The 21,633-nt window shown below is 42.0% G+C and overlaps 1 protein-coding gene across 6 annotated transcripts in view; it reads right to left on the bottom strand.

Moving 5' to 3' along the window:
• Window positions 1-21,633, bottom strand: part of LOC135503993 (rho GTPase-activating protein 4-like) — a 40,797-nt gene that overhangs the window by 12,585 nt on the left and 6,579 nt on the right. For 5 of the 6 annotated variants that reach the window (XM_064922219.1, XM_064922222.1, XM_064922221.1 and 2 more), the window contains 5 exons: window positions 16,054-16,143; window positions 11,668-11,839; window positions 11,200-11,365; window positions 5,980-6,042; window positions 3,948-4,304 (listed from right to left, as the gene is read on the bottom strand). In XM_064922219.1, coding sequence (XP_064778291.1) covers window positions 3,948-4,304; window positions 5,980-6,042; window positions 11,200-11,365; window positions 11,668-11,839; window positions 16,054-16,143 — 848 coding nt within the window. The remainder of the gene's footprint in view (window positions 1-3,947; window positions 4,305-5,979; window positions 6,043-11,199; window positions 11,366-11,667; window positions 11,840-16,053; window positions 16,144-21,633) is intronic. The other variant, XM_064922224.1, reaches the window with a different exon arrangement.

Here is a 21,633-nt window from a genome sequence, read left to right as displayed (position 1 = left end):
ATCGGAATGAATCGGTCCCAGCTGAGAGACTGAAAAACAGCTTCTATCTCAAGGCCATCAGACTGTTAAACAGCCATCACTAGCGCATTAGAGGCTGCTGCCTATAGGCATAGCCTAGATATCACTGGCCACTTTAAGAAATGGAACACTAGTCACTTTAATAATGTTTACATATCTGGCATGAGTCATCTCATATGTATAGACTGTGTTCTATACTACTGTATCTTAGTCCGTTCTGCTCTGACATTGCCCTTTCATATATGTATATAGTATTAATTCATACCTACTTAGATGTGTGTTTATTGGGTATATGTTGTGTAATTGTTAATATATGACTTATTACTGCACTGTCGGAGCTAGAAGCACAAGCATATCGCTACACCTGCAATAACATCTGCTAATCACACGTATGTGACCAATACAATTTGATTTGATTAGGATGAATGAATAACATTATTTGGGGGGAGGGGGTTGTATTTCAGAGTATTTTACTGTAATTAAAAGGGATTGGTGCAAGCAGGTTGGCTGCTAGGTGACATGTTAACACATTACAGCATATTAATGAATATGTGGTGTTTTATATCACTTTCACTTCTAGAGGTCTTTAACAAAGGCTTCAGCACAGGCAGCGACAACAGGGCAAAACAGACCAGAAGAACATGGTAAAATGCTCAACCATTAAGATTTAAGACTTGTTGCCATTCCAATCTGCCCCCTATACATTTTAAATTGACAAGGCTCTATAACCACATAGGACTTAAATGGGGACAGCTGACTCAGGGAGTCAGAATGGGCACTACAAAGATACAGTAAGTACGGGACTGCATTCTGTGGGGTGGAATTACAGTACCATTCCAAATACAGAAATTCTTTCCGACCACAACTTTTTCCCACAATGCACCAAAATGTACAGTATGCTGCAGTAAAATGTGACTGTATTTTACTATTGATAATACTCCAAATTACTGTATAATTGACAGTTTCCGTTACCGTGTATAGTTGTGAGTTTCATGTAGTTAAATGTTTGGCTTTAGTTTTAAGTGTCTTCCTTATTCTACCAATGTTAAGTTTGGTTACACAGGTTAAGACAATAGACAATTTACACAGGGTAGTACTCGTCAGGGACGTGACCAAGAATCCAATGGTCACTCTAACAGAGCTCCAAAGTTCCTCTGTGAGATGGGAGAACCTTCCAGAAGGACAACCATCTCTGCAGCACTCCACCAATCAGGCCTTTATGGTAAATGGGCCAGATGGAAGTCACTCCTCAGTAAAAGGCACATGACAGCCTGTTGGAGTTTGACAAAAGGTACCTAAAGACTTGACCATGAGAAACAAGATTCTCTGGTCTGATGAAACCAAGTTTGAACTCTTTGACCTGAATGCCAAGCGTCCCATCTTGAAGAAACCGGGCACCATCCCTACGGTGAAGCATGGTGGTGGCCGCATCATGCAGTGGGAATCTTTTTCGGTGGCAGGGACTAGGAGACTAGTCAGGATCGATGGAAAGATGAACGGCGCAAAGTACAGAGAGTTCCTTGATCTCTGCTCCAGAGCGCTCAGGACCTCAGACTGGGGTGAAGTTTCACCTTCCAACAGGACAACGACCATAAGCACACCGCAAAGACAGTTCAGGACAAGTCTCTAAATGCCCTTGAGTGGCCCAGCCAGAACCCGGACTTGAACCTGATCGAACATCTCTGGAGAGACCTGAAAATAGCTGTGCAGCGACACTCCCCATCCAACCTAACAGAGCTTGAGAGGATCTGCAGAGAAGAATGGGAGAAACTCCCCAAATACAGGTGTGCCAAGCTTGTAGTGCCATACCCAAGAAGACAAGGCTGCAATTGCTGCCAAACGTTCTTCAACAAAGTACTGATTAAAGGGTCTGAATACTTATGTAAATGTGACATTTAAGTTTTTTAATTCATTTTTGTAAAATTTCTAAAAACATGTTTTTGCTTTGTTATCATGTATTGTATGTAGATTGATGATTTTTGAAAAAGGCTAACATAACAAAATGTTGAAAAAGGTCAAATGGTCTGAATACTTTCCACATTTACTGTGTATATAAAGTGTAATAATGGGATGCAAACTTATCTATATGCAAACTCTATATCTGAGATGGTACAGGTGTGTTCATTTCTTAAGCCCATAACAATGTGTGTGAGGTGTATACTTTTGTTTAACAAACACTATGTGACCGTGATTTAGCCCACTGCAGTGAAAGGTTATTACAGTGCCTTGCGAAAGTATTCGGCCCCCTTGAACTTTGTGACCTTTTGCCACATTTCAGGCTTCAAACATAAAGATATAAAACTGTATTTTTTTGTGAAGAATCAACAACAAGTGGGACACAATCATGAAGTGGAACGACATTTATTGGATATTTCAAACTTTTTTAACAAATCAAAAACTGAAAAATTGGGCGTGCAAAATTATTCAGCCCCCTTAAGTTAATACTTTGTAGCGCCACCTTTTGCTGCGATTACAGCTGTAAGTCGCTTGGGGTATGTCTCTATCAGTTTTGCACATCGAGAGACTGAATTTTTTTTCACATTCCTCCTTGCAAAACAGCTCGAGCTCAGTGAGGTTGGATGGAGAGCATTTGTCAACAGCAGTTTTCAGTTCTTTCCACAGATTCTCGATTGGATTCAGGTCTGGACTTTGACTTGGCCATTCTAACACCTGGATATGCTTATTTTTGAACCATTCCATTGTAGATTTTGCTTTATGTTTAGGATCTTGTTGGAAGACAAATCTCCGTCCCAGTCTCAGGTCTTTTGCAGACTCCATCAGGTGTTTCTTCCAGAATGGTCCTGTATTTGGCTCCATACATCTTCCCATCAATTTTAACCATCTTCCCTGTCCCTGCTGAAGAAAAGCAGGCCCAAACCATGATGCTGCCACCACGATGTTTGACAGTGGGGATGTTGTGTTCAGAGTGATGAGCTGTGTTGCTTTTACGCCAAACATAACGTTTTGTATTGTTGCCAAAAAGTTCAATTTTGGTTTCATCGGACCAGAGCACCTTCTTCCACATGTTTGGTGTGTCTCCCAGGTGGCTTGTGGCAAACTTTAAACAACACTTTTTATGGATATCTTTAAGAAATGGCTTTCTTCTTGCCACTCTTCCATAAAGGCCAGATTTGTGCAACATACGACTGATTGTTGTCCTATGGACAGAGTCTCCCACCTCAGCTGTAGATCTCTGCAGTTCATCCAGAGTGATCATGGGCCTCTTGGCTGCATCTCTGATCAGTCTTCTCCTTGTATGAGCTGAAAGTTTAGAGGGACGGCCAGGTCTTGGTAGATTTACAGTGGTCTGATACTCATTCCATTTCAATATTATCGCTTGCACAGTGCTCCTTGGGATGTTTAAAGCTTGGAAAATCTTTTTGTATCCAAATCCGGCTTTAAACTTCTTCACAACAGTATCTCGGACCTGCCTGGTGTGTTCCTTGTTCTTCATGATGCTCTCTGCGCTTTTAACGGACCTCTGAGACTATCACAGTGCAGGTGTATTTATACGGAGACTTGATTACACACAGTTGGATTGTATTTATCATCATTAGTCATTTAGATCAACATTGGATCATTCAGAGATCCTCACTGAACTTCTGGAGAGAGTTTGCTGCACTGAAAGTAAAGGGGCTGAATAATTTTGCACGCCCAATTTTTCAGTTTTTGATTTGTTAAAAAAGTTTGAAATATCCAATAAATGTCGTTCCACTTCATGACTGTGTCCCACTTGTTGTTGATTCTTCACAAAAAAATACAGTTTTATATCTTTATGTTTGAAGCCTGAAATGTGGCAAAAGGTCGCAAAGTTCAAGGGGGCCGAATACTTTCGCAAGGCACTGTAAGACAATGGTGACTGTGTGAGACACTTCCAGAGACAGAGACACAGTTGACACACAGTCAATGGATAGTGAAGCAGCACTTACGTCCATGAGTGAGGAGAGGTCTTGGAGATAATACTTGTTCATAGAAGCGTTGGCTGCAGCCAGATTGAGAAGGTAGTCATTACGAGCCTTAGTACACTTCAGCTGAATCTCCTGCACTTTACACTGTCTCTGTAAACACATAGGAATGAGGTAGGACACATACAGTAAACACATGTACACATCTCCATACTTGAACTCATTTAGACTAGAAAAAGGGATGCGAGGAGTGTTTTTCAGAGAAGAAGAGTTTACTTTCTCAATCTTTTTAGAAGCTCCTTGCTTCTGTTTCTCTGCTTCCTTCAGCTTTCCCTCTGCAGACTCATACTCGGAGTGGTACTGAGAGTAGGTCCGCCACGCCTTTAGACACACACAAAGAGAGAGAACATCCATCAACACGCCACATCACGCAAATACCAAGACGACTATTTTACATACCACCATATCCTTTTACACTGCTCAAAATAATAAAGGGAACGCTAAAATAACACATCCTAGATCTGAATGAATGAAATATTCTTATTAAATACTTTTTTCTTTACATAGTTGAATGTGCTGACAACAAAAATCACGTAAAAATGATCAATGGAAATCACATTTATCAACCCATGGAGGTCTGGATTTGGAGTCACACTCAAAAGTAAAGTGGAAAACCACACTACAGGCTGATCCAACTTTGATGTAATGTCCTTAAAACAAGTCAAAATGAGGCTCAGTAGTGTGTGTGGCCTCCACGTGCCTGTATGACCTCCCTACAACGCCTGGGCATGCTCCTGATGAGGTGGCGGAGGGATCTCGTCCCAGATCTGGACTAACGCATCCGCCAAATCTGTCCTGGACAGTCTGTTGGTGGATGGAGCGAGACATGATGTCCCAGATGTGCTCAATTGGATTCAGGTCTGGGGAACGGGCGGGCCAGTCCATAGCATCAATGCCTTCCTCTTGCAGGAACTGCTGACACACTCCAGCCACATGAGGTCAAGCATTGTCTTGCATTAGGCGGAACCCAGGGCCAACCGCACCAGCATATGGTCTGAGGATCTCATCTCGGTACCTAATGGCAGTCATGCTACCTCTGGCGAGCACATGGAGGGCTGTGGCGGCCCCCCAAAGAAATGCCACCCCACACCATAACTGACCCACCGCCAAACCGGTCATGCTGGAGGATGTTGCAGGCAGCAGAACGTTCTCCATGGCATCTCCAGACTCTGTCACATGTGCTCAGTGTGAACCTGCTTTCATCTGTGAAGAGCACAGTGCTCCAGGGGCGAATTTGCCAATCTTGGTGTTCTCTGGCAAATGCCAAACGTCCTGCACAGTGTTGGGCTGTAAGCACAACCCCCACCTATGGACGTCGGGCCCTCACGCCACCCTCATGGAGTCTGTTTCTGACCGTTTGAGCAAACACATGCACATTTGTGGCCTGCTGGAGGTCATTTTGCAGGGCTCTGGCAGTGCTCCTCCTGCTCCTCCTTGCACAAAGGCGGAGGTAGTGGTCCTGCTGCTGGGTTATTGCCCTCCTACGGCTTCCTCCACGTCTCCTGATGTACTGGCCTGTCTCCTGGTAGCGCCTCCATGCTCTGGACACTACGCTGACAGACACAGCAAACCTTCTTGCCACAGCTCGCATTGATGTGCCATCCTGGATGAGCTGCACTACCTGAGCCACTTGTGTGGGTTGTAGACTCTGTCTCATGCTACCACTAGAGTGAAAGCACCGCCAGCATTCAAAAGTGACCAAAACATCAGCCAGGAAGCATAGGAACTGATAAGTGGTCTGTGGTCACCACCTGCAGAATTTCCACCCGTTGTCTATTCCATTTGCACAACAGAATGTGAAATGTATTGTCAATCAGTGTTGTTTCCTAAGTGGACAGTTTGATTTCACAGAAGTGTGATTGACTTGGAGTTACATTGTGTTGTTTAAGTGTTCCCTTTATTTTTTTGAGCAGTGTATTTTTATTTTTAAATATGCCATATTTAGTTTTCTAGCATGGTGTCTGTTTCCTGAACTTCTCAAACATGTCGGACTTACTGTCTGTAGCTCTGTGGTGACCTTCAACAGCCCATCCTGTAACTGGCTACAGACATCTTTAGTCTGGAAATATAGAAACCAACCAATAAGTTAGATAGATATAATAGAGACAGAGATAGAACAGCGACGTCAGATGTAGAATAGAGACAGGGGCAGAATAGAGACAAATATATAATAGAGACAGAGATAGAATAGAGGAAATACATATAGAATAGAGATAGAGATAAATAGAATAAAGACAAGAGACAAATATATAAAAGAGACAGATATAGAATAGAGACAGATACAGAATAGACAATAGAGACAGGGATATAATCTAGACAAAACAGACAGAATAAAGACAGCAAATTGAGACCATATATATAGAACAGAGACAGAGATAGAATAGAGACCGAATAGAGAGAGATATATATCTCTCTATATATATATATATATATCTCTATAAGAGACAGACTACAGACAGATATAGAATAGACATTAGAGACAGATATAAGAGAGACAATAGATATAGAATAGAGAAAGAGAGAATAGAGACATAGAATGGAGACATATAGAAGAGACAGACAGTTAGATATAGAATAGAGACAGAATTGAGAAAGTGATAGAACAGAGATCAAACAGAGACATAAGAGACAGAATAGAGGCAATAGATATAGAATAGAGACAGTAGAGACAGTTATAGAATATAGACTAGAGGTCGACCGATTAATCGGAATGGCCGATTAATTAGGGTCGATTTCAACGGCCTAGGAACGGTGGGTTAACTGCCTTGTTCAGGGGCAGAATGACAGATTTTCACCTTGTCAGCTCGGGGATGCAATCTTGCAACCTTACAATTATAGAGGCCAACACAATAACGACCTGCCTCTCTCTCGTTGCACTCAACAAGGAGACTGCCTGTTACGCGAATGCAGTAAGCCAAGGTAAGTTGCTAGCTAGCATTAAACTTATCTTATAAAAAACAACCAATCATAATCACTAGTTAACTACACGTGGTTGATGATATTACTAGATATTATCTAGCGTGTCCTGCGTTGCATATAATCTCACTGAGCATACAAGCATACAAGTATCTAAGTATCTGACTGAGCGGTGCTTGGCAGAAGCAGGCGCGTAAACATTCATTCAAACAGCACTTTCGTGCGTTTTGACAGCAAGTCTTCGTTGTGCGTCAAGCATTGCGCTGTTTATGACTTCAAGCTTATCAACTCCCAAGATGAGGCTAGTGTAACCGAAGTGAAATGGCTAGCTAGTTAGCGCGCGCTAATTGTCGTTGTGTTGCTGGTTCGAGCCCAGGGAGGAGCGAGGAGAGAGACGGAAGCTATACTGTTACACTGGCAATACTAAAGTGCCTATAAGAACATCCAATAGTCAAAGGTATATGCAATACAAATGGTATAGAGGGAAATAGTCCTATAATTCCTATAATTAACTCCAACCTAAAACTTCTTACCTGGGAATATTGAAGACTCCTGTTAAAAGGAACCGAAACGTTAGCTTTCTTACATAGCACATATTGCACTTTTACGTTCTTCTCCAACACTGTTTTTGCATTTTTTAAACCAAATAGAACATGTTTCACTATCTACTTGAGGCTAAATTGATTTAATTGATGTATTGTATGAACTTAAAATAAGTGTTCATTCAGTATTGTTGTAATTGTCATTATTACAAATAAAATAGTCTGATTAATCAGTATCGGCTTTTTTGGTCCTCCAATAATCGGTATTGGTGTTGAAAAATCATCAACCTCTAATATAGACAGCGATAGAATGGAGACAATAGAGAGAATAGAATAGAGAGAGAATAGAGAGAATAGAGACAATAGAGAGACAGAATGGAGACAAAGAGAGACAGAATAGAGACAATAGAATAGAGACAATAGCTATAGAATAGAGAAAGAGAGAATAGAGACAGAATAGAGACAGATATAGAATAGAGACATATAGAATAGAGACATATATAGAATAGAGACAGTATAGAGACCAAGATAATAGAGACATACATATAAAGAGACAAGACATAGAATAGAGACAGAATAGAGACAATACATATAGAATAGAGACAGAAATATAATAGAGACAGAGAGAATATAGATATAGAATAAAGACAATAGAGACAAATATAGAATAGAGACAGATACAGAATAGACAATAGAGACAGGGATATAATAGACAAAACAGACAGAATAAAGACAGCGAATCGAGACCATAAATATAGAACAGAGAGAGATAGAATAGAGACCGAGACAGATTAGAGACAAAATAGAGAGACTGAAGAGACAAAATAAAGACAGAGACAGATAGAATAGAGACCGGGATAGAATAGAGGTATATATATATATATAATAGAGAAAGAGATATATAGTAGAGATAAGAGACAGAGATATATAGACATATATAGAATAGAGGGACAGAATAGACAGAATAGAGACAGAATAGAGAAAATAGAGACCGGGATAGAATAGAGGTATATATATAAGAGACAATAGAAATAGAGACAGAATTGAGATAAAACATATAGAATAGAGACAGATAGAATAGAGACAGATAGAGAGGTAATAGAGACAGAAAAGAGACATAAATAGAACAAAGACAAGAGATAAATATATAATAGAGACAGAGATAGAACAGATACAGATTTAGAATAGAGACAAATACGGAAGAGACAATAGAGACAGGGATATAATAGAGAGAATAGACAGAATCTAGACAATAGATATAGAACAGACAGAATAGAGACAGAGATAGAATAGAGTCAATAGAGACAAATATATACTATAGACAGTGATATAATAGACAATAGAGACAGAATAAAGACATAATTGAGAGGATATAGAATAGAGACATATAGAATAGTGACAATAGAGACAGACAGAGATATAACAGAGACATAATTGAGAAAGAGATAGAACAGCAATAGACAGAATAGAGGCAACAGCAATATAATAGAGACAGAATAGAGACAAAATAGAGAAAGAGTGAATAGACAAAATAGAGAAAGAGTGAATAGAGACAAAATAGAGAAAGAGTGAATAGAGACAAAATAGAGAAAGAGTGAATAGAGACAAAATAGAGACAGAGTGAATAGACAGAGGCATAGACAGATATATAATAGAGAATAGAGACAGAGAGAACAGGCATAGATATAATAGAGGCAGAGATAAGAGACATAGATAGAAGAGACAGGCAGAATAGAGATAGAATAGAGACAGAGACAGAGATAAAATAGAGACATACAGTTGAAGTTGGAAGTTTACATACACTTAGGTTGGAGTCATTAAAACTCGTTTTCAACCTCTCCACAAATTTCTTGTTAACAAACAATAGTTTTGGCAAGTCAGTTAGGACATCTACTTTTTGAATGACAAGTCATTTTTCCAACAATTGTTTAGACAGATTATTTCACTTATAATTCACTGTATCACAATTCCAGTGGGTCAGAGGTTTACATACACTAAGTTGACTATGCCTTTAAACAGCTTGGAAAATTCCAGAAAATGATGTAATGGCTTTAGAAGCTTCTGATGGGCTAATTGACATCATTTGTGTCAATTTGCGGTGTAATTCAAGGCCTACCTTCAAACTCAGTGCCTCTTTGCCTTACATCATGGGAAAATCAAAAGAAATCAGCCAATACCTCAGAAAAACAATTGTAGACCTCCACAAGTCTGGTTCATTCTTGGGAGCAATTTCCAAATGCCTGAAGGTACCACGTTCATCTGTACAAACAATAGTACGCAAGTATAAACACCATGGGACCACACAGCCGTCATACCGCTCAGGAAAGAAATGCGTTCTGTCTCCTAGAGATGAAAGTACTTTTGTGCGAAAAGTGCAAATCAATCCCAGAACAGCAGCAAAGGATCTTGTGAAGATGCTGGAGGAAACAGGTACAAACGTATCTATATCCACAGTAAAACGAGACCTATATCGACATAACCTGAAAGGCTGCTCAGCAAGGAAGAAGCCACTGCTCCAAAACCACCATATAAAAGCCAGACTACGGTTTGCAACTGCACACGGGGACAAAGATCTTACTTTTTGGGGAAATGTCCTCTGGTCTGATGAAACAAAAATAGAACTGTTTGGCCATAATGAACATCGTTATGTATGGAGGAAAAAGGGGGAGGCTTGCAAGCCGAAGAACACCATCCCAACCATGAAGCTTCATGCTGTGGGGGTAATTTGCTACAGGTGGGACTGGTGCACTTCACAAAATAGATGGCATCATGAGGTAGGACAATTATGTGGATAGACAATTATGTGGATAAATTGAAGCAACATCTCAAGACATCAGTCGGGAAGTTAAAGCTTGGTCACAAATGGGTCTTCCAAATGGACAATGTCCCCAAGCATACTTCCAAAGTTGTGGCAAAATGGCTTAAGGACAACAAAGTCAAGGTATTGGAGTGGCCATCACAAAGCCCTGACCTCAATCCTATAGAAAATTTGTGGGCAAAACTAAAAAAGCGTGTGCGAGCAGTTAACTCAGTTACACCAGCTCTGTCAGGAGGAATAGGCCAAAATTCACCCAACTTATTGTGGGAAGCTTGTGGAAGGCTACCTGAAACGTTTGACCCAAGTTAAACAAATTAAAGACAGTGCTACCAAATACTAATTGAGTGTGTGTAAACTTCTGACCCACTGGGAATGTGATGAAAGAAATATAAGCTGAAATAAATCATTCTCTCTACTATTATTCTGACATTTCACATTCTTAAAATAAAGTGGTGATCCTAACTGTCCTAAAACATTTTTTTTTTACGAGGATTAAATGTCAGGAATTGTGAAAAACTGAGTTTAAATGTATTTGGTTAAGGTGTATGTAAACTTTCGACTTCAACTGTAGATAGAAGAGAGAGATAGACTAGAGAAATAGATAGAATAGAGATAGAGATAATAAAGACAGATAGAATAGAGACAGAGATAGAATAGACATATTCTATTCTAGAAGAGACAGAATAGAAAGAGACAATAGAGAGATAGAAGAGACAGAGAGAATAGAGGTAGAGATAATAAAGACAGATAGAATAGACATATTCTATTCTAGAAGAGACAGAATAGAAAGAGACAATAGAGAGATAGAAGAGACATAGAGAGAATAGAGAGAGACAGAATAGAGATAGATAGGATTCCCCAGGACTCATTGGAAAACAGTTGCAAGTGTAACTGAGTGGACTATCCTGGCTAAATGAATCAAATGAAGATAGAGCAGTACCCTCTTGGCCAGGCGCTGTGTGGTCTCCAGAGAGTGTGTGAGGGGCTGGGTGAGGGTGGTGCTACAGCTGTCACTCACACCACTGTGGTCTTTGCTCTCCTGTCTGGTCTGAGCCAGCAGGACCAGCCAACACTGGGCCACAGACTGACCACTGCCAGGCTCCTTCCTGAAAGATAGAGGCACAGGGAAGGGACATGTTTTAACCATAGAAATTAACCACTCTAGTTACTAGAATGGAAAATACTAGAATGGGAAATGTAAAAACACTTTTTTTAGTTCAGGAATAGGCTTAATCTGTGTCTGGGAAACCAGCACTAGGTAATTGCTAGCATGCATGAGAGTAGTTTCAGAGACACAAAGCCATATCAACTCTAGCCTGGTCCCATATCTGTTTGTGCTGTGCTGCCAACTCAATGAGTTGGAATAACACTAACAGAAATAGCACAAACATATCTGTGAGCAACTTACCTTTTGATTTTGGAGGTAAACCTCTCGGCCAATTTGTCCAGCGAGCGTGCGTACTCTCCTTCTATCTCACTGCGTCTACGCAGGTAGTCTGTCAGATCCTGAAGCTGCTGAGATTTCTGCTCCAACTGCAGATCCAAAACCTTCAACTGGTCCACCAACTGACAACGCACCTCTGGGGGTGGGAGCGGAGAGAGAGATACAGACCAAGAGAGAGAAAGGAAAGAGGGGGGAGGAAGAGAGAAAGGGAAAGAGAGGGAGAGATGGGAGAGAGAGAAGGGGAAAGAGATGGAGAGGGAGAGAAGGGGAAAGAGATGGAGAGGGAGAGAAGGGGAAAGAGATGGAGAGGGAGAGAAAGGGAAAGATGAGAGAGAGAGAAAGGGAAAGAGAGGGAGAGATGGGAGAGAGGGAAAGAGAGGGAGAGATGGGAGAGAGAGAAAGAGGGAAAGATGGGAGAGAGAAAAAGAGATGGGAGAGAGAGAAAGAGATGGGAGAGAGAGAAAGAGATGGGAGAGAGAGAAAGAGATGGGAGAGAGAGAAAGAGATGGGAGAGAGAGAAAGAGGGAGAGATGGGAGAGAGAGATGGGAGAGAGAGAAAGAGCGAGAGATGGGAGAGAGAGAAAGAGGGAGAGATGGGAGAGAGAGAAAGAGGGAGAGATGGGAGAGAGAGAAAGAGGGAGAGATGGGAGAGAGAGAAAGAGGGAGAGATGGGAGAGAAAGGGGGAGAGATGGGAGAGAAAGGGGGAGAGATGGGAGAGAGAGAAAGGGAAAGAGAGGGAGAGAAAGGGAAAGATGGAGAGAGAGATAGAGAGAGAAAGGGAAAGAGAGGGAAAGAGAGGGAGAGATGGGAGAGAGGGAAAGAGAGGGAGAGATGGGAGAGAGAGAAAGAGGGAGAGATGGGAGAGAGAGAAAGAGGGAGATATGGGAGAGAGAGAAAGAGGGAGAGATGGGAGAGAGAGAAAGAGGGAGAGATGGGAGAGAGAGAAAGAGGGAGAGATGGGAGAGAGAGAAAGGGGGAGAGATGGGAGAGAGAGAAAGGGGGAGTGATGGGAGAGAGAGAAAGGGGAGAGAGAGAAAGGGGGAGAGAGAGAAAATGGGAGAGAGAGAAAGGGGGAGAGATGGGAGAGAGAGAAAGGGGGAGAGATGGGAGAGAAAGGGGGAGAGATGGGAGAGAAAGGGGGAGAGATGGGAGAGAGAGAAAGGGAAAGAGAGGGAGAGAAAGGGAAAGATGGAGAGAGAGAGAGAGAGAGAGAAAGGGAAAGAGAGGGAGAGATGGGAGAGAGGGAAAGAGAATGAGAGATGGGAGAGAGAGAAAGAGATGGGAGAGAGAGAAAGAGATGGGAGAGAGAGAAAGAGATGGGAGATAGAGAAAGAGATGGGAGAGAGAGAAAGAGATGGGAGAGAGAGAAAGAGATGGGAGAGAGAAAGAGATGGGAGAGAGAAAGAGATGGGAGAGAGAGAAAGAGATGGGAGAGAGAGAAAGAGATGGGAGAGAGAGAAAGAGATGGGAGAGAGAGAAAGAGATGGGAGAGAGAGAAAGAGATGGGAGAGAGAGAAAGAGATGGGAGAGAGAGAAAGAGATGGGAGAGAGAGAAAGAGGGAGAGATTGGAGAGAGAGAAAGAGCGAGAGATGGGAGAGAGAGAAAGAGGGAGAGATGGGAGAGAGAGAAAGAGGGAGAGATGGGAGAGAGAGAAAGAGGGAGAGATGGGAGAGAGAGAAAGAGAGAGATGGGAGAGAGAGAAAGAGGGAGAGATGGGAGAGAGAAAGGGGGAGAGATGGGAGAGAGAGAAAGGGGGAGAGATGGGAGAGAGAGAAAGGGGGAGAGATGGGAGAGAGAGAAAGGGGGAGAGATGGGAGAGAGAGAAAGAGCGAGAGATGGGAGAGAGAGAAAGGGGAGAGATGGGAGAGAGAGAAAGGGGGAGATGGGAGAGAAAGGGGGAGAGATGGGAGAGAAAGGGGGAGAGATGGGAGAGAGAGAAAGGGAAAGAGAGGGAGAGAAAGGGAAAGATGGAGAGAGAGAGAGAGAGAAAGGGAAAGAGAGGGAGAGAGAAAGGGAAAGATGGAGAGAGAGAGAAAGGGAAAGAGAGGGAGAGAGAGAAAGGGAAAGAGAGGGAGAGGGAGAGAAGGAGAGAAAGGGAAAGATGAGAGAGAGAGAGAGAGAGAAAGGGAAAGAGGGGGAGAGAAAGGGAAAGATGTAGAGAGAGAGAGAGAAAGGGAAAGAGAGGGAGAGAAGGAGAGAAAGGGAAAGATGAGAGAGAGAAGGAGAGAAAGGGAAAGATGAGAGAGAGAAGGAGAGAAAGGGAAAGATGAGAGAGAGAAGGAGAGAAAGGGAAAGATGAGAGAGAGAAGGAGAGAAAGGGAAAGATGAGAGAGAGAAGGAGAGAAAGGGAAAGATGAGAGAGAGAGAGAGAGAGAGAGAGAAAGGAAAGATGAGAGAGAGAGAGAGAGAGAGAGAGAAAGGGAAAGATGAGAGAGAGAGAGAGAGAGAGAGAAAGGGAAAGAGATGGAGAGAAAGGGAAAGATGAGAGAGAGAGAGAGAGAGAAAGGGAAAGAGATGGAGAGAAAGGGAAAGAAAAATTGGTAAGGAGATAGATGTATACAGTTGCAGCCAAATATATTGGCACTTTTCGTGAATTATTCACTATTTCTTCTCAAATAGGTTAAAATAACCTTGTTATTGGATTTTCAACGTCGCAGAACTAATTTTATAAGTAATTTAGAAAATAAAGACAAAATGGACAAAATTATTGCAACCCCAGAGCTAATACTTGGTTGCATGGCCTTTGGCCAAGATATCTGCAGATAAACTCTTCTTGTAGCCATCAATGTGCTTACTGCACCTTTCTACTGGCAATTTGGCCCCTCTTTTTTTAATTTTTTTATTTTACCTTTATTTAACCAGGCAAGTCAGTTAAGAACAAATTCTTATTTTCAATGACGACCTAGGAACAGTGGGTTAACTGCCTGTTCAGGGGCAGAACGACAGATTTGTACCTTGTCAGCTCGGGGGTTTGAACTTGCAACCTTTCGGTGACTAGTCCAACGCTCTAACCACTAGGCTACCCTGCCGCTCTTCAGCAGCAAACCACTCTAATTATTCAATGTTTGAGAGGTGCCCTCCACCAACTACTGTTTTCAGATCTTTTTCAGTTCGACCTGACGAAGATCCGTTTGGGATGGAAACGTTGTCAATAAAGCGGTGGATTGGGAGCTTTAACAGTGGGCGGGCCTTCTTGTTTTCAGATCTTGCCATAGGTTTTGGATGTGGTTCAGATCTTGACTCTTCGCTTGCCACTCCAACGTTTCTTCTTGGATCTACACCAAGCGTAAAAAACATGAGGAACACCTTACTAATATTGAGTTGCACCCATTTTGCCCTCAAAAACGCCTGAAGGCAAACATGGCATGGACTCTACAAGGTGTTGAAAGCGTTCCACAGGGATGTTGGCCCATGTTGATTCCAATGCTTCCCACAGTTGTGTCAAGTTGGCTGGATGTCCTTTGGGTGGTGGGCCATTCTTGATAAACACAAGAAACTGTTGAGCGTGAAAAACCCAGCAACGTTGCAGTTCTTGACACACTCAAACCAGTGCGCCTGGCACCTATACAGTATAGATTGGATGGGCTATTTACAGACAAGCTATGTACATGTGCTGCTGTGATAGACTGCATCCAATTTGTTGAGTAGAGTGTTGGAGGCTATTTTGTAAATGACATCGCCGAAGTCAAGGATCAGTAGGATGGTCAGTTTTACGAGGGTGTGTTTGGCAGCATGGCAGAGGTTTAGGAAAAATATTAAAAAGAATGCGAAGAAAAATATATAAAACATATATACATTTACATTTAAGTCATTTAGCAGACGCTCTTATCCAGAGCATATACATGGGACGAGACAAGACAAAGACGTCTGACTGCTACGCCATCTTGGAATCATGTAGCCTATAACCTGTTTTTGAGAAATGTCATCATCTAAAATTGTAAGAGGTTTCATTGTCTGCTTATAAGCCCCCTTTATTTATCCTACAGTTCTGACTTGGTGTACAGGGAAAATACTGCAAGAGCAGCGTGTTCTGCATTCTGTTGCTGTACATTTCAAAACTGCTGAACACAGTTATATTGACTACGTCTGTCTTAGCTCGCTCATTAATGTCTTCATCGAAATGACGGAATGCCTCTTATCCGCTCATCGTTCCCTCAATTGTCAGTAGAAACCACATTTGTTTCAGTACAATTAATGTATTGTTTAGTGTTCTATTGTGTAGTGGCATTGCTGGCATGCATTAAAAAAAATTGGTGAGTTTGCCCCACCAAGATTTACATGCTAAAATCATCGCTGGCTGTGCAGTAAAGTAATGTAAGAGGATAAAAACATCAAGGACTTCCCCTACCTTTGATTTGTGTGTCATAGTCCACAGCTCCAACTCTCTCTTTTCTGAGCTTCACATGTGATGTCATTGTTGCTCTGACAGGGTGAAACTCTGTTGCAAAGAAGAGATATCAATAATTCCAAAAGGTTTTCTACAATAGTTTGACCTGAAACGTTACTGCAGCTTATCACCTAGTTCCTGACAAAAGCCTTATTCTCTGTACCCATGCTTATTGGTGTACATTGTAAAAAATAAAAAATAATATATATATATATATATAGATCCAGTCAAAATGACTCGTTTTATCTAGTCAAGTCAACTAAATGTACTAAATAAATGTTACGTTTTGTATTTATTAGGGATCCCCATTAGCTGCTGCCAAGGCAGCTACTCTTCCTGGGGTCCAAACACACCAAAGGACCCACATTACATATAAAACAACATAAAACCGTGAACTATGTTTGTACTGAATGAGCTAAAGATAAAACAGTACATCATATAACATCCCTACACCACCACATATCCACAACACAAAATGTTAAATCCCACCATACAACAATATCCCAATGTGTGCGTATGCTTGTGTCGGTTCCTTTGTGTGTGTCTCTTCACAGTCCCCGTTGATCCATAAGGTGCATTTCTACCTGCTTTTTACTGCTTGCATTAGTTACCTGATGTGGAATAGAGTTCCATGTAGTCATGGGTCAATGTAGTACTGTGCGCCTCCCATAGTCTGTTCTGGACTTGGGGACTGTGAAGAGACCTCTGGTGGCATGTCTAGCTGTGCGCTAGTATTTTAAACGGTACATTCAGCTTGTCAACACCTCTTACAAAAACAAGTAATGATGAAGTCAATCTCTCTTCCACTTTGAGCCGGGAGAGATTGACATGCATGTCAATAATGTTAGCTCTCCGTGTACTTTTAAGGGCCAGCCGTGCTGCCCTGTTCTGAGACAACTGCAATTTTCCCAAGTCCCTCTTTGTGGCACCTGACCACACAACTGAACAGTAGTCTAGGTGCAACAAAACCAGGGCCTGTCAGTTCAGAACATGAGAACATATGAAAGCTGTTGGTTCCTTTTAACATGAGTCTTCAATATTCCCAGGTAAGACGTTTTAGGTTGTAGTTATTATATAACTATTTCCTTCTATACCATTTGTATTTCATTAACCTTTGACTATTGGATGTTCTTATAGGCACTTTAGTATTGCCAGTGTAGCAGTATAGCTTCCGTCCCTCTCCTCGCTCCTCCCTGGGCTCGAACCAGCAACACAACGACAAAAGCCACCGCATCGAAGCAGCGTTACCCATGCAGAGCAAGGGAAACAACCACCCCAAGGCCCAGAGCGAGTGAAGTTTGAAACGCTATTAGCGCGCGCTAACTAGCTAGCCATTTCACTTCGGTCACACCAGCCTCATCTCGGGAGTTGATAGGTTTGAAGTCATAAACAGCGCAATGCTTGACGCACAACGAAGAGCTGCTGGCAAAACGCACAAAAGTGCTGTTTGAATGAATGTTTACGCGCCTGCCTACCACCGCTCAGTCAGATACTTAAAATACTTGTATGCTCAGTCAGATTATATGCAACACAGGACATGCTAGATAATATCTAGTAATATCATCAACCATGTGTATTTAACTAGTGGTTATGATTGATTGTTTTTATAAGATAAGTTTAATGTTAGGTAGCAACTTACCGTGGCTTACTGCATTTGCGTAACAGGCAGTCTCCTTGTGGAGTGCCACGAGAGAGATGCAGGTCGTTATTGTGTTGGACTAGTTAACTGTAAGGTTGCAAGATTGGATCCCCCGAGCTGACAAGGTGAAAATCTGTCTTTCTGCCCCTGAACGAGGCAGTTAACCCACCGTTCCTAGGCCGTCATTGCAAATAAGAATGCGTTCTTAACTGACTTGCCTAGTAAAATAAATATTAAATAAATGTGTAAAAACATATTTAAAAAATGGGTAAATCGGCACCCAAAAATACAGATTTCCGATTGTTATGAAAACTTGAAATCAGCCCTAATTAATCGGCCATTCCGATTAATCGGTCGACCTCTAGTGTAAAGCCATAACACATACATTTTTTCCAGCAGCAGACAATGATCGATAATGTCAAAAGCAGCACTGAAGTCTAACAAGACAGCTCCCACAATCATTTTATCATCAACTTCTCTCAGCCAATCATCAGTCATTTGTGTAAATACTGTGCTTGTTGAGTGTCCTTCCCTTTATGTGTGATTTCAACTCACTGAAAAATTCAAAAGATATTAATTCAAATTAAGTTAGCAAAAACAATGCGCTTACTCAACTTAGAAATTCACAACCATGAAGTCAAATCAATTGAACCAACATAACAGTTGCGTTGACAAAAATATAAAGTTAATTTGATACGTTGTAATTATCTTGTCTTAACTTATGAAATTAAATCAGCTAAGAACGACTTGTTTACTCAAGTCAAATCAACTGAAGCAACATAACAGTAGTGTTAACTGAAAATATCAAGATGACTTCAACTCATTTTTTTGGGGGGGGGGGGTGGAGCTCATTAGAATAATACTCAGTATTTGCAACAGTTAATTTTTACATTTACATTTTGGTCAGACACTTTTATCCAGAGCGACTTTAGCTAGTGCATTTAAAGAAGGACGATAAACAACTACATGTAAAAAGTAACAAGTAAAAAGCTTATGTAACCATGACTGAGAATGTCATTGTAGCTAAAGTGGTCCGTTAAATGGGTTGAAATTACAGATTGCGCTGCCGGTTTTGAAACTGGTGAAAAAGCTCACACAAGAGCAAGAGACTGATGGGAGCATAATGTTCCCTACTTAAATCTCTATTATATAATTTCAAAAACTTTGTCAGTTCTGAAATGTGTAATTTTCAAAGTAGTTGTTTGAACTGTATAACGTTGTTCAATTCAAACAACAAATAGTTTTGTTTTTCTGACTAGCAAATATGTGTCCTCTCGACTCAAAAACCTGTCAAAACAAATTGAGTAGCTTGTTAGCATAACTAAAACAATCAGTTTAAGCACATTGATTTCAATTTTAACAAAGCAAATTTGAGGAAAATGCTAGCTAAATTCTATCAGCATATTGACTGTAGCACTCGCGCTGGAAAAACATTTTAACATTGTAACTGAAATTTCCTAGATGCATGTAAGGCCCTCTCCCGCCCTCCTTTCAGCAAATCTGACCATGACTCCATTTTGCTCCTCCCTTCTTATAGGCATAGGAGATGCTGTACCCACTGTGACTATTAAAACCTAACCTAACCAGAAACCGCAGATAGATGGCAGCATTCACATTAAACTGAAAGAAATGGTGGGAATATGGCAGAATATAAACATTCTCTCTGTAAGACAATCAAACAGATGAAACATCAGTATAGAGACAAAGTGGAGTCGCAAAACAGCTCAGCCACAAGACGTAAACTCAGCAAAAAAAGAAACGTTCCTTTTTCAGGACCCTGTCTTTGGAAGATAATTCGTAAAAATCCAAATAACTTCACAGATCTTCATTGTAAAGGGTTTAAACACTGTTTCCCATGTTTGTTCAATGAACCATAAACAAAAAAAGATGCCCAGGGTCCCTGCTCATCTGCGTGAATGTGCCTTAGGCATGTTGCAAGGAGGCATGAGGACTGCAGATGTGGCCAGGGAAATAAATTGCAATGTCCGTACTGTGAGACGCCTAAGACAGCACTACAGGGAGACAGGTTGGACAGCTGATCGTCTCTGCAGTGGCAGACTGTGTAACAACACCTGCACAGGATCGGTACATCCGAACATCACACCTGCGGGACAGGTACAGGATGGCAACAACAACTGCCCGAGTTACACCAGGAACACATAATTCCTGCTCAGTGCTCAGACTGTTCGCAATAGGCTGAGAGAGGCTGGACTGTGGGCTTGTAGGCCTGTTGTACGGCAGGTCCTCACCAGACATCACCGGCAACAATGTCGACTATGGGCACAAACCCACCGTCACTGGACCAGACAGGACTGGCAAAAAGTGCTTTTCACTGACGAGTCGCAGTTTCGTCTCACCAGGGGTGATGGTCGGATTTGCATTTATCGTCGAAGGAATGAGCATTACACCGAGGCCTGTACTCTGGAGCGGGATTGATTTGGAGGTGGAGGGTCCGTCATGGTCTGGGGAAGAGTGTCACAGCATCATTGGACGGAGCTCGTTGTCATTGCAGGCAATCTCAACGCTGTGCGTTACAGGGAAGACATCCTCCTCCCTCATGCGGTACCCTTCCTGCAGGCTCATCCTGACATGACCCTCCAGCATGACAATGCCACTAGCCGTACTGCTCGTTCTGTGCATGATTTCCTGCAAGACAGGAATGTCAGTGTTCTGCCATGGCCAGCGAAGAGACCGGGTTTCAATCCCATTGAGCACACCTGGGACTTGTTGGATCGGAGGGTGAGGGCTAGGGCCCTCCCCCCCAGAAATATCCGGGAACTTGAAGGTGCCTTGGTGGAAGAGTGGGGTAACATCTCACAGCAAGAACTGGCAAATCTGGTGCAGTCCATGAGGAGGAGATGCACTGCAGTGCTTAATGCAGTTGGTGGCCACACCAGATACTGAATGTTACTTTTGATTTTGACCCCACTTTGTTCAGGGACACAGTATTCCATTTCTGTTAGTCACATGTCTGTGGAATTTGTTCAGTTTATGTCTCATTTGTCAATCTTGTTATCTTCATACAAATATTTATAAAATATTATATAAAAGTTGACGGTGAGAGGATGTTTCTTTTTTTGCTGAGTGTATGTGGCAGGGTCTACAGACAATTACAAACGGAAAACCAGCCATGACGCCTTGCTCCCAGACAAGCTAAACATGTTCTTTGCCCACTTTGATGATAACACAGTGCCACCGACACTCGCTAGGCTGCTGGCTCAGACGGCATCCCTAGCTGCGTCCTTGGAGCACGCACAGACCAGCTGGCTGATGTATTTATGGACATATTCAATTTCTCCCTATCCCAGTCTGCTGTCCCCACATGCTTCAAGATGGCCACCATTGCATTCTTGGGAATAGGGACAAAGGTAACTGAACTATATTTTTTATTTTATTTTACCTTTATTTAACTAGGCAAGTCAGTTAAGAACAAATTCTTATTTTCAATAACGGCCTAGGAACAGTGGGTTAACTGCAGCCCTAAATGACTATCGCCCCGTAGCAATCACTTATGTCATCATGAAGTACTTTTGAGAGACTAGTCAAGGATCATATCACCTCCACCCTACCTGACACCCTAGACCTACTCCAATTTGCTTTCCGCCCCAATATGTCCACAGATGATGCAATCGCACCCACACTGTACACTGCCCTATCCCATCTGGATAAGACAAATACCTATGTTAGAATGCTGTTCATTGACTATAGCAATATTCAACACCATAGTACCCTCCAAGCTCATCATTAAGCTTGAGGACCTGGGTCTAAATCCTGCCCTGTACAACTGGGTCCTGGACTTCCTGACGGCCGCCCCCAGGTGGTGAATGTAGGAATCAACACCTCCACTTCGCTGATCCTCAAAACTGGGGCCCCAAAAGGGTGCGTGCTCAGTCCCCTCCTGT

This window comes from Oncorhynchus masou, chromosome 18 (assembly GCF_036934945.1).
Source record: "Oncorhynchus masou masou isolate Uvic2021 chromosome 18, UVic_Omas_1.1, whole genome shotgun sequence".
Taxonomy (NCBI): domain Eukaryota; kingdom Metazoa; phylum Chordata; class Actinopteri; order Salmoniformes; family Salmonidae; genus Oncorhynchus; species Oncorhynchus masou.
This window is presented reverse-complemented; position numbering and strand designations above follow the sequence as displayed.